This window comes from Sander lucioperca, chromosome 18, assembly GCF_008315115.2.
Source record: "Sander lucioperca isolate FBNREF2018 chromosome 18, SLUC_FBN_1.2, whole genome shotgun sequence".
NCBI classification, from domain to species: domain Eukaryota; kingdom Metazoa; phylum Chordata; class Actinopteri; order Perciformes; family Percidae; genus Sander; species Sander lucioperca.
In genome coordinates, this window is record NC_050190.1 from 22,995,239 (window position 1) to 23,009,697 (window position 14,459).

At 41.3% G+C, this 14,459-nt stretch overlaps 1 protein-coding gene across 5 annotated transcripts in view; it reads left to right on the forward strand.

The window, feature by feature from the left end:
* Window positions 1-14,459, forward strand: part of grin3ba (glutamate receptor, ionotropic, N-methyl-D-aspartate 3Ba) — a 111,999-nt gene that overhangs the window by 29,194 nt on the left and 68,346 nt on the right. For 4 of the 5 annotated variants that reach the window (XR_004895664.1, XM_031309730.2, XM_031309732.2 and 1 more), the window contains exon 1: window positions 8,063-8,863. The exons of the other annotated variant lie outside the window; for it this stretch is intronic. Coding sequence is in view for 3 of the 4 variants with exons in the window: in XM_031309730.2 (XP_031165590.1) it covers window positions 8,330-8,863 (534 nt within the window). In the remaining variant the exon portion in view is untranslated. Of the gene's footprint in view, window positions 1-8,062; window positions 8,864-14,459 lie in introns of those variants that run through there. 5 annotated transcript variants of the gene reach the window in all.

Genomic DNA, 14,459 nt, shown 5'->3' on the forward strand with positions numbered 1-14,459 from the left:
GCATTCACTAGCCATTTGGCTGGTGGACGAATATGATATGCACATATTAATCACTCATGCCTTGGGCAACTACGCAAATACATACTCCCTTGGGTATTGACTGTATATTCCCTCTTTCATACACACATATATATATTTACTGACACATTGCCAGAGGCCCTGATTAACACTTCACCTCAGTCACCTGCACAATCCCACAATCTCTCACACAGGGAGGTGATTGAGCGGACACACACATTTGTGTGCATACTCTCGCAGAAAAATAAACTTCCTATCCGTCTCTTTTCTCTTGCAAACACAGACACTCAGTTTGGATGTGTGTAGGTGTGCTTTACTCTGTGTATATAACACACACACACACACACTGGCTCACTGAGATGGGATACGTGCTTGTGTGTTGTTTTTTCTGGAAGCTGGTTTTGCCTACAGCACGTTTGGACACTATTTGGGCTAATCAGTGCAGCTCTCCACCACAGATGGTCCTTGACTAAATCTACTACTTACTATCCCGCCAGTAGTCTCTATTCTCTCTATTCATGCAACAACATCAATGTATTCCTCCCAAAACTTACCTTGACAGTTTGGGTTTTAATGGGTTTGTGAATTCAATCATGGAATCGGAACCACTTGTGTGGTCACAGGAGTGCTCAAGTGCTTTTATTTTTTTAAATTTTTTTTACTCCAGGCGAGATGCTAATGAGACATGTTGATGATGCTTTTGTTATGGAAAGTTGGTGCCAGTGTAGATGAGTTTATCAGGCTGGCGAAGGGATAGAGTGATATTTGTGTGGTGATAGTGAGGACCATTAAACGTGATTAAACAAATCCATTAAACGTGAAAATATTATGTTACTGTATTTCAAGTATATCTTGTATTTCTGCAATTTAATTTCTTTAGGTAGCAGCTCTTTGTATATAGCTACATTTGAGTGTTTTTTTTGTTTTGTGTTTGAGGATCGAAGGCCTTTTAAAGACACCAACTTAACCCAATTTCCTGATCAGCCACAGTTCTCCCTGGCAACACAGGGAAAGAACAGAGGGGCAACTGACAGGGCAAACATACAGTAATTTGTGTACAGTAAGTGTTATACAATTCTCAAGTGACATCTAAAATATTCACACCCAATTTAAAAAATACATAAATATAAACACTAAAATGCAACATTGGCCAACTCTACTCTGAATATTTCATTCTCATATTCAATTTTTCAGAGCTTTTTGTGTGAAATAATTTACTACTAAAGAGCATTTCTTTGTAGTGATCGTGAAAAGATAGTTTCAGTGTTCCTGTTCTTAAAGCTCGAGCCCACAAGATGATCTCCAAAGCCCCCCACCCCCGACTGTACACATGTTGAACACACAACGTTTGCTCCATTTGCACACAGCAAAAGAGCTCTCCTCTCCCACACTCTATTTTATCAAATACTTAATCATAAAGTACCTTGCACCTCTGCTATCGCTTTCTCTTTTTGTTTCTCCCTTCTTTTCTGAGCACCTGACTTTTGAAGGCTTCTGACAAAGGTTTACTGGCGGGAGGGGAGGGGCTGGCTAGATGTTAAACAGTAGCATGACAGACCAAACCATTTTTGAGATTAGGGAGGTAAAGGAAAATTGTTTTCGACCACTATATCAAGGAAAATCAGGAAGATAAAAAAACAATTGCAAGATTTTATGTGACTCACAAATACAAAGTTATCATAAATATGCATTTTTTGACAAATTATTCCAGCAGGAGGAGTGGCCCGGGACAACTGGTGTCGATGGCCCTGCCTGTCAGTGTAATGAAAACAGCAAATGAAGCAAATTCAATTGAACCGGGGTTGTTGCTACATGTATATGGTATGCGTTTTAATAGCTCAGTGATGCTGTAGCTTGAGCTAAATGCTAAGTTCAGCATGCTAACATGCTCAAAGTGACAATACTAGCATGCTGATGTTTAGCTGAATGTTTACCATGTTCACCATTTCAGTGTTAGCGTGCTAGCATTTTCTAATTAGCACCAAACACAAAGTACAGCTGAGGTTGAGGGGAATGTTTTGCAGATATTTGATCATTGGTTTAATATGGTATTGGTTAAATTAAAAGTTTAACTGATGGTGGCACAAGATGTCGTGATCGCCAAAGTAAAAAAATAAATAAAATGACAGCTATACCAACAGTTTTCAAGACATCTCACTCAACACCACAAATATCAACCTCATGGTGGCACAAAAAGATAGAAAAGATCGATAGGACATGCCATCTGGGAACCATGAATGTTTGTTGTGCCTATCCATCTAGTAGATATTGAGATATTTAACTGGATAACTGACTGAAACTTCTCCTCTTGCGCCACCAGCAGGTCAAAGTCAGGGGATCCATAAAGTATTGGACTGCATCCTCTGGGGCCCACGAGTGCCTGTACAAGATGTCATGACAATCCATCCAATAGTTAGTATTACCCGCCATCTCAACTGCAAACGTACTGTTAGCGTCACACTTGCATGTCGACAGCATTCATGCGACACTGAGGTGAGTGTTTGTTTATACGGGTTCCATCTGGTCCGCACATTTTTAAATCCTCGAGCAGCAGGGCAGGCAGGTGTTGGTGATTGGAGCAGAGTTATCTAGTGCAGTTTGTCCATGAATTAACACCGCAGCTCGTCAATACCCAAAAAGTTCCCGTGTCTTGCTTCCCGGCTGGGAAAAAGTGAAGGGAGAGTGTCTGGGATTACAAAGTGTAGCAGAGTGTGCTGCTTTCTGGCTCTGTACAGAGACACAGCAGCGTGCTGTGTCTCTGACGCAGAGCGTCTGCTCCGCCTAGGTTGCAAAATGTAGATAAATATATTTATTCAGACCTTTTTAATGGGCATCAACCTCGCATTTGCACAGATGTAACCTCTCAACATCGCAGTGGCACCTTTTAATATCTGAGTACATCAACAGAAAGCCAAAGGGCATTAAAACATAACTAAATAGATTAATTTCACAGATGTTGGGCCCCGTTTATCAATATCAATATCACTCACCTACTCGTTTAACACAAACCAATATACTGTGTATATACACACACACACACACACACACACACACACACACACACACACACACACACATATTGTCACCCTGCAACATCCTCCTCCTATTGCGGGTGACATCAGTGCCCCAACTTCCACATCCCTCAACAATAGAATAAACAGCTCTTAAGATGAGGACCCTCCATATACAATAGCTGACTAAATACGAAACTCATTTCATCATTCATTTATTAATTAATTTCTCATTTCTCCATTATTGTTACCACCTGGTTGTTTTATTTTTTTCAGAAATATGTATTATATTTGATTATTATTATTATTATTATTATTATTATTATTATTATTATTATCTTATTGTATTTCATTTTTCCCCCCTTACAAACACAATCATACACAAAAACAGACTTCCCCTTAAACACTTATTTGTCACATTAACGGCAAAATGTTATTAGAATTATAACTATTATAGTATATGTATAAATATACCATATCAAGTTCTGTACGTCTCTAACCTTGTTTTCTTTGTTCTTATGTGTTTTTCACCATTTCCTATCATTCACACACTTTTAGAGTCACCACAATAATATATATATTAACACCACAAATGTGAGAGTCTTTAAACAGCCTTCAAAAATCCACAATAATAAAACCTGTTATCACCTGAGTGCTACATGAGCAGCGGCTGGAAAACAAAAAAAAGGGAAATCTTGGCAGACAATGGAACACACACAAAAACCCTTACAATGCGTGCACTTTGCCACGCACATTTACAGTACACATGAACATACACACACACAAACCTACACACACATACTTGCAAACAAAGACATGCATACACATGCAGGGTGCTGCTGTTGGTACAAGATAAGTCTCTCTCCTTGGACCAGTGTCTTTGTACATCAGGGGGAGCAGAGGGTGAAAGGAACGGCGAGGTATGAACTCATGTCGTTAATTTGTTTTGAACTCTAAAGACACAACGCATGCCAACACCAAATCTTCCCTAAACATTCCCACTTCTCGTCACTTGTCTATCTTCTCCTGCTCTCTACAACCCTTTTCGGCTTTGCTGCGTGTGAATATTTTCTTTCTTTCTTTCTTTCTTTCTTTCTTTCTTTCTTTCTTTCTTTCTTTCTTGCACTCTCTCCTTTTCTTCCTGTCTTTCTGTCTTGCTCCTTGTTAGTGAACATTGTGCTAAAAGGTGATATTAGTGCCTTTAGCGCTGTGCCAGGAATACTAACTCACAGCTCCCTGGCATTTCAACAGCCTCTGTGCTACCTGGGTTTGTACTGCCAGATTATTTAGGATTACATTTACACTCACAGACACACACACACACACACACACACACACACACACACACACACACACACACACACATATACACACACACACACACACACACACACACACACACAATGAGACACACACATGCATAGACACAGACTATTCCCCCTCACAGAGGAGCACCCACCCTTACTGAAATTGGCAGTTGTTGTTGGCTCACCCCTCTGCTGAACCACTATGTTCTCCAGCAGTCTTTTACCAGTGTAATTGCAGTTGGAGCTCAGGAATTAATCACTGATGTGGTTTAATAGTGTGGGTTGTATATGTGGGGACAAATGGCACATTTGCCGTTTACCTCAAAGAGACACAAAATATGGAAGGTGGAGTGAGGGAGTGAGAGAAAAAGATCAGAGGAAAAAGGGACTAAGGTGAAGGCAGGACCAAATGGGTGAAGCTGGGGAGATAAACGAAAAGGTAAACGGGTGCAGAGAAGATGTGTGCACATTTAAAATGCAAAGATGGGGCAGGTAGAGAGAGGTGTGGAAGAGACCGAGGCCAGGAGGTGATGAGCGAACAGGAGGAGGGATCCCTCACACAGTGAAACAGAGATGTGGCCCCCGCTAGCAAAGATGAAGGGCTTCTTTAATTGGGTTTCTGAAGCCTGCTTAATCCTATTCTCCATATTAATCCCTTGCAATGTACATAATCAAAACAAATACACCCATTGGGGTGAAGCTGTTAATAGGAAACAGTAATACAGATAAAGTGTGCATGTGGGACACCTGTATACAACCTTTAGGGACAATCTAAAGGACACATCGCTCACTCTGTGCAGGGATCGGGCACCAAAGGGGGTTTGCGATCCACACTTGAGACCCTTTTTAATGAGCATCCTCCTCCTGGAATGTATTGTGCTTCCGAAATTCTATTCTAATCTTGAACACGGCTTTATATCCATGCAAAAGAGCAACAAGTGCAAACGAGTCACTTTGCCCAAAAATAAATATACATCTGGGTCTACCTTTTTCTCAGTTCTGTTTATGCCTATATTGCTGAAAAAGATCTATTCCCAGTGCTCCCAATGCTTCAGTACGTCATGCAGCCACCTACCAGCCTCTAGAGTTTATATGTCTATACTTAACAATGCATTTAATTAATTTCATAGTTCACATTCCTTTTACTCTTATGGCGGATTTGATTTGGACTACTTTCTCGAGACTGAAAGCCTAACTCTATGGCTTTTTGTGAGTGATTGGTATTCATATTTTGTAGAGTGGTATGTACATTTTAGTGGTAATTGGAGAAAGATGTGCCCATTAAGAACTTATCTATATAATGGAAAATAAACAATGTTTGTGTGTGATTTCAGTATGTACAGTGTCCTCGTGCAGAAACCTAGTCAGTCTTGAGGGTAAAATAAGCCAATGTAAAGGGGCAGCTTGCCTCCGGGAGTCATTTTGATTTATAGATTTTATAATTTACATAATGAGTGCTATGTAATCAACCATAATGCTTTTTATTGATTTTTCATTTACAGAGTAAAATAAACTGTTTTTAAAAGGCCAATTTAATTTGGCTACTTTAGTGGTATTTAGTGTTAAAGAGATACGGCATCTAACAAACAAACAAAATAACAAACAATATTTCATTGGTGTTGTCTGATCTATATTTCAATGAGAGGTCTATGAATACATTATGGTTTATTCTTCGCTATTCTTTTTATAAAAATCTGTTAGGTTGGGTTGGTCAGCAATCATACTACTATATCTACTTGGAGTAAAGCAAGTAGATATTTATCCATTAGGTCAACCATTTATCCATTACTTTTAGCTAACCATTTCAGCCAATTATGCAATACTTTCAGCTAAACATTTTAACAGTTTCTCCACTACTTTTAGCTACTCAGAACGATTTAGTCATTACTTTTAGCTATTTATTTCTGCCATTTATTCATTTCGTTTAGCTAACTGTTCAAACTTCTGCGCTTGCTTGCAAACTAGTTTCCAATGCACCATTGTAGGACATAACTGCAACATACAGTGGTCAGTTGTTACAGATGATGTATTCTTTTAATCAAATCATAATTAAAAAAAAATTTCAAATTAGTTGAGCTGCTCCACAATCTTTCCACATACCCCCTGGCAACAGCAGAAGTACCCCCTGGGGTACACATACCCCTGGTTGGAAATCATTGATCTACACATATTCAGCTTAATAAATTATAATCCTTTTTACAATGTTATTGACATACAGTCAAAAGAATAAATACTAGAAATCTGAGCTCTAGATTTTGTTTTTGGCAATTTAATATGATTATAAGGTAAGAAGAGAAACTGTTCCTGTAGCATTTGATTACGGGTATTACGGGCATTTTCTGGTCTTTGTGGATACAATTTGACAGCTTGGATATAGAAAATAGCTTCAGCAGCCTGGTACATTTGCACATTTTATTTACAGCAAGGCACTTTGTGATGAACTTGACTTGACCCAATAATCCTCACATTTTACAACATAAACAGAGAGGAATATGGAAACACTTAGTTTGTACTTGTTCTTGCCCGACTTCAACAGGTACCTGAGGGAGAGTGTGTGAGGAGCTATGCAAGTTTAATGTTGCTGGTTTCTGCAGCAGACCAATGCCTACAGTGTTAGTTTTCATCTTGTCTCTATGTGGAGCAAGTGGAGCATGAGGAAAAGGAGGAGAGGTAAGTAAACACTTTGTGCCCAACTGACAAACAAGGAATTATCAAAAAAAGAGAATGTTGGGACCCCAATAGCCACACACCACTGCCCAGATTTCCGTTGGACATAAAAGATTTACTAAATGTTCTGCTCTAACGATGGCAAATTAGATCAGGGGGAAGAGAAGTGCAGAATGAAGGGGAATGAAGTGCTGTCACTTGCATGAAGCCAAATTAGCATGCACAGTAGATCTCTTTTATGGCATTGGCGCTGTCCGTGGTGCTGAAGAGATGTGGTTACACAACGACTAATGTTCTACTTGGATGATGGGAAGGAAGTGGGAATAAATCTTAGAGGAAAATTGAGATTTCAGCAAGCTATTAGCTTTGTGTTGGCTAACCTGGCAGGGACATTGTGGTCAGAGCTGCAGAGAGGGCTTAAAAGTGTCCCATTAACTCACAAAACAAATGACCACCATTTATAACACCATCCAATCTCCTTTTTTGTGTGGAAAAAGATCTCTCCTTTTGAAACTTACAACCGTTCAATACGTATTATGCTCTAAATGTGTGCTTTTTTTTTTTTTTTAGATGTCTGCCTGCCATAGGGTAAAGTATGAAGAAAGAATATTGATGTGAGTTTATCCTCCACTAAAATGCAGAAATACAAGAGTAAACTCTGGTCTAAAAGGAGCAAACTAATTTCTATATTGGATTGTTCAGCCTAATTTACTTGTTTTTATAAAACAATTACAAGGAACCATCTTTGATTGCTTGTAGTTTCAATCTGAATGAAAACATTAAGTGCAAATTCTCTCTGGGACCCGAAGAAGCAGAAAGAAATGTTACACGACGAATTTTCATTAAAATTCAACGAGGCAGGCTCCGTGAGAGGTTAGATTATTGGCCGGCAGTCGCATGGACACACACATACACACACAAACACACACACACACACACACACACACACACACACACACACACACACACACACACACACACACACACACACACACACACACCCACCCACCCACCACAGCTGGTGTGCCTTCCTCCAGCAGAGACTGACAGAAGCGGGGCGACCGCTCTAAGCTGTGAGCGCTCATCTCTCCTCTCCTTCACCAGCGCGTCTTTTACTGTTGACATAGAAACTTTAAAGAGGTGAGAGGCAAAACGTCAAAACGCTAACAAATCACCGTCGACAGCGCGCGTCAACAAATAAAAAAGGGGGGAAAGAAAAGAACCATCAAGTCCGAGAAAAGCGGTGGAGCCGGGAGAAAGACGGAGCTATGCCATCTCCCGCCGAGGAGAGCCCAGTCCTCCTCTGTTGCGTGTCGGAGCTGCAGCATGGTGTCTCTCTCTGGACTCTGGACCTACTGCCTCGCCCCCGGGAGACCTCATCTCCTCTTCCTCACCGCCAGACCGCTCCTGCTGCTTCTTTTACTAGCCGCCTTCTCCTCCCCGGAGTCCTGCTTCCCGCACCCTCAACCTTGCCACATCCTCGCCCGGATAGGACACACCGTGCGCCTCGGTGCGCTCTTGCCGACCCGCCAGCCGGCACGGATACAAAACGCGCTCAACCGCGCCCTGGCTAGCCTCCGGCACCAGAGCGGAGGGGCAGACTCCTCCACGACAGCCTCCCAAACACCTCCTCTGCTGCCCTACAACCTGAGCCTAGAGATGGTGGCGCGATCGCCCGCTGGAGGGGACCCGGAGTCGTTGTCCCGTAGCACCTGCCAGGACCTGGTGGTCAGGGGGGTGTCCGCTGTGCTTGCCTTTCCCCGCTCCAGGGAAGAGTTGATCCAGGTGGAGTTTCTCTCCTCTTTCCTGGAGATCCCCTTCATCTCCATCCTGGAGGAAACAGAACCCCTTGTGACTAAGGTATGGATGTGTGTTCCTGTGTGCTATCCCTATGCACCTGTAGCAGATATCTTTAAAGGAACAGAAAACACTAAAGGCTATTTATTTAGTCCTTGGTTTTTATGTGTTCTGCGCCTTGCACTTTAATATGCTGCAACCTCTGGCCTAACATATTTTCATTTGGACCTTTTTATCAGAGAGTTGACACTCACAGATGATCATTTGGCCGAGCCATTAGCCTGTGGCAAGGATTTTGTTGTCTGAGCTTGCAAAACTCATCTCACCAGCCAGATTTTTAAGTCTGGCTAAGGGCAAAGGAATAGTGTAAGGAAAGGTAATTCTAACAGGGATAATAAGATCAATTATTTTTTTAAAGAATGCTTACAATAATACAATTAGGAACTGTAATAGAACAAATATACTATGGATAATTGGAATTGTTGATTAAAAGTACATTTAGTGTACAGTATCTTTGTACCCACTAATCTGTCTTCTTTCAGCAAAGTCTGATATTCAGATTGATCTCAGCTGAGCTTTTTGCTGGTGAACCTGCAGGCCCTTCACATGAATGTTTAATATCACAGTAGCTCTGCCTCAGTATTGGACTGAACCTTCCAGCCCTCCAACAGCAGAGGTTTAAAGTGAAATGTTTTTTTTCTCTCTCTTTAAGCTCTCTTTTGTGTGTGTGTGTGTGTGTGTGTGCCTGAATGGGAGTGTGTGCATGTATGATTGAAGACAGCTGTGTTTTGGCACCTTTCAGAGTGAATCATTCAAACAGTTGAGATATTGATAGATGGATGCTGTGGAGAGGTTTGGTGCCTGCTGTCAGTGCTATATGTGCATGGTCACACGTGTGTGTGTGTGTGTGTGTGTGTGTGTGTGTGTGTTGCTCGATGTGTGTGCAAACTTGTAGGTAAGCAATAAATGTGTGTTTTTGTGTGTCATGTTAGTATTCCCAGCAGCACTCGAGCTGCTTGCCAGTCAGTCAATCCAGCTCCAGTCATATCCGCCTCTGTCCAACTGAGCAGCCAACTGCATCTCTCACACACACACACACACACACACACACACTTGCACCGAAGCAACCAAGACACCACACACACAGAAAGGCACATACAAAGAGACTTCAACTTTTACACAGGTTCAACTGAGACACACACACAGGCTGAACTAAGAGGCGGCATTAGGGAGACAGGAAGGACAGAGAGGGAGGAAGGAGTGAGGGGGGGGGGGCGCGATCTATAGTTTAAGTCTGAAATCTTTGTCCTGTCGCGTCTCTCTTTGTCAACAATGGATTGCTTATTCGATTTCAATAAAGCTTGCATGAATGAGAAGTCACACCATTTGACGAATGTGTTCGGCAACGCAAGGAGATAAGCAGGCGAGAGCAGAAGCAAAAAGAGAGAGGAGAGATGAGGGGAGAAAGAGAGGAAGGGGTGGGCTGGGAAGGAGTAGAGGGCTTTTTTTGAGCTGTGGGAGGCCTTTCAGTTCTTCAGAAATGTGCCAAGCAGTCAGTAGGCAAAAAAAGAAACAACCATCACTCTCTTTCTCTTTGTGTCTCACTGTTTGTTTTAGTATTTTTAGCCATAATTCCAACCAGCATTTTCATATAAATGGTCGCCTGTTTAGCATGTTAGCTTGGTTAGCTGCAGTAAAGCCAATTCTTCTCACTGTCATGCTAGTCTTTTCTTGGTTCATAGGAGGTGACATGTTCTCGGTGTCTGGCAGCAGCCAGCAACATCTGTTTGTTAGTAAGCCGTAGAGGAAAAACCAGGGCAGCTACGATGAGGAGTAGCAAACAGCTAAAAAGACTAGGGACAGAAACTCCAAATTAAAAATGGTTAAAGATGTCACAGTACACAGTGTGTGACTAAGGAAGAGTGATCTTTAGGAGAATGAAGTGCAGAAAAATCAGCCATTTAGAACCTAAAACATAATAAGGTATAATAGGAATAAGAAAGTTGCAAATCAAGAATGCTCCCTTTCCTTTTTTTTGGTAAAACATTTGTTGTGGATTTTATATTTTTTTTCGATTTGAAGCCATCCGCTTGTGAGGGGCTTTTTTTTCACTATTTTCTGACATTTTAGTCAGTCAACAATTGATCAATTTATCACCCCATTGCTTTGTCGAAGGCGAGAAAAACCATTAGTCGCAGCCCTCAGACAGTATGATTTTCAGTACATGGCCATTGGCCAGTCAAGGATTCTCTAACACTCCAGGGTGCACCTCCATAGACAGGAAGCAATGTGAGAAATTACTACTGTAGAAGGAGGCTGGGAGGAGGTGGGCCAGGTTCCTAAACACACAAAGAGAGGGCAGTGGTGAGTGCCACTCACCACTGTACACACAGGGAACAGTACACTGGTTTATCTGCTGATAGCAAAATACACAAACAGAAGATATTGTAATTAAAAATGCTATTTACGTTTGAGCATCAGTAGGGGAGGAGTACTCCTGAGAGGGGGAAGGAGGGCTGGAGAAATGCAGAGACAAAGCAAACGCCTCTGCCAAAGAAATTGCTGGATCCGTCACTGATTGATCCAAATGGAGGAGGTTTTTTTGTTTGTCTCTGGAAGGTGAGTCTTTTCCCCAGAGCTTTTGAAATTGTGGAATTTTTCTGCAGGGTATTGGGAATTAAGCCCATGTTTGTCTGCTGAACAGATTCCAGGTAGATAGACACAGAAAGAAACTTGCACATGCAGCAGGAGACACTTGCTATGCATTCATTCTTTCCAACTGTCAAGTAAATTTGAACCAAATTTGAAAATACTGCAAAAAAATAAAATGTGACTTGTTGAGTGTGGCTAGATGGACTCCCTCAAGACCAAAGAACATGCCCATGAGGGGAAAAAAACTTTCAAGAATTGATTAGTACAGTATTTGGCTCTGCATTATTTTTCTTTACTGTCAGCTAATTCTTGCCGTATTTCACGTTTCACATGAAGACAAAAACAAAAAGAAATGAGCTTGGCACAGCCATGATGGGAGCGATGCAACATTTGTTGGAGGTTGTGATGATGGCTGATTCCCAGACTACCTTTCAGTTCACCCAAAACCACTGCTGCAGGGTTGTTATCATTATGTACTTGACAGGTGAATTTCCTTTACTTATCACAAGTTTGCTATTGTCAGAATATTCCTGTGTTGCAATACTGGGGGAAATTTCAGCAGCGGGAGAGACAGGAAAGGACACAGACAGACAGAGGGACAGAGGGCAGACAGAGACAGGTCAGTTGTCCGTCTGCAGTCTCCCCTCTCTCCTCTCTCTGTCAGACAGCTGTGGGACTTGGTGATGCGTCTCAGCGAGGAAGTGCTTATTCCTCCCAACCTACTTAAGCTAATTAGAACCAGTGTGTGATCCCTAACTGTAAATCTCTTCCATTCATCTATGGCAGTGAGGATGGGAGGAGAGGAGCAAGGAAAGAGGGACAGAGGGAGGAAGTCTAAAGTAAATGGCCTTCTAATTCCCATCAGGGGCATTATAGGCATTTGGGCAGGTGATTTGTTTATCAGTAGCGTCTCATGGAACGGGTGTAAAAAATTAAATTGAGGATATTTGTTTTAAGTGAAGAGATTCAGAAATTAATTCCCCAAAAAATTCATGATCTGGGTTGCAAAATTGGTATTCTACCAGTATGTGAGGATGTGTTGGTAATGTGAGCATAGTCATTATAGAATGAAATAATTTGTTTTTGCATTTGTCAACAGATTTAATTGAAAAAGAACATCTATGCAATCTCAGTCTATTTGTTATGCGGCCAGCCTTTTTTTAAAGCGCAGTCTTACCAAACAATTCTACATTCGCTGATAATATCTCAAAAATTATTTCGTGGATCATGATTTCTATTCCCGAAATGTATTAGCAGGGAAAGCTGAAGGAAATGGTTTTTGCTGATTCCTGAATGTGATTAGGTTAGAGGGGTGGTATGGTGTGTGAATTCATTATTTGTCATTCTTCACAGTGGAAGCTCTGTTTCCGTCACTTTATTCCCAGCTACACCTTTTGGCTGCAAATTCATCCATAAAGCACATTGTACAGGACTGTATTTTACAGTCTGATTTTGAATGCCATATTTTCTTTTCAATTTGTAGTTCAGTTCGCTCCATTATTTCCACATTAAATGTTACATTATAACACTCCCTGCGAAAGAGAAGAGATTCTAGTTTCTTCCTGCTTTGTTTTAACCAGACCTTGATCATATGTATGCACATTATAAGTACAAAGGCTTTTTGAATTATGTTGCTCTGACCCCTTGCTCTTGTTACTGTGTACAATTAGTAATGTTGATAATTTGATCTGAACCTATTTGTAATGTAGCTTATTGTACAGCTGCAATCTAAGTCCCCCTGAATCACGGCATTAGTTGAATCCCTAATCTTCAAATGTTGATGTCATTGTAATTAGCCCTTTCCCTAAGATATAATCACTACAATACACACTCAAATGCAGCCATGTTGTATTTTATTCATGAATTTTTTGCCGTTTATGATTCGGAATAACCTTTATCGTTCTGTTGGGGGAATTGCTCTCGCCTCTGCAATCTATCCATCCTGCATTCTTTCATTAAGTCACTCCTTTTTTTAATGACATACCTCATTCTGCTTAGTAAAATGAAGATTAGTACAGTAAAAAACCCAATTTGTGACTTTGAATGAAATTACATTTTAATCCAGGGACCCTGCTGAATAAGACGCATTGTGGCTCTGAGCTAGCCCTGCTCTCAGAGGACACGCACACTGCACACACTTTCACACACAAACACACCCTCATCCATGCACGCACATATGCAGAGAAGCACATGCACAAGCCACACACAAATGTATACCTTTTTATATATGTAATTCACACACACATACAGTGTCGGCTCTGTGCTCACTAACTGTTATTAAGCCTAATGAGGCTTTACAAGGCCATGCTGCCTTTAGTGTTTTCTTTGAGATGGTGGGACAAAACTTGTGCCAAGCCAGAGCCTAAGGCAAACTGACAGTTTGAGACAAGCCCGCCACTTAATGCAAACAGCTCAAAGCTTTTTCTTTATTAGTGTTATGATGACAGTTCAGTGCGGTCTTGACTGAGCCAGATTAATTGAGCAGAGCAGAAACAGCGGAGTGTGTGTATTACCAAAAGGACAATGGGCCTGTTTGAGCTGCTCAGTATGGCATTTGAGTTTGTGTTGTAATGTTTGACTTGTGTTTTTTGCTTCTGGTGAAACAAATGTCTCCAGTAACTCCAAACTACAATATTCCTCCATAGAGTTAAAATAAATAAATAAATGAAGCAGACCAATGATGGAAAGATGCAAAATGGAAAGGAATGTGTACACGTATCAGGGAGACAGGGAGATGTGGTTGTCATTATAGAGAGTTGTTAGAGGGATTTAGGGAGGTATGTAGGGATCAAAAATTGAGGGATCAGTCAAGGAAGAGGCAATCAGTTGGTAGGGAATACTGAAAGGGGGAAAAGGGGGTTGGGAAACAAGGGAAAAAGGGAGGAATCCAGCAGTTGGGTATGATGTGTTAAGCAAGGATAGTAAGTAACTCTTGCAGAATGGGGTAACTAGGGAATAGAGAAAGAAAGGGAATTATACAGTAATAGGTGAAAGATGCAAGGAGGGG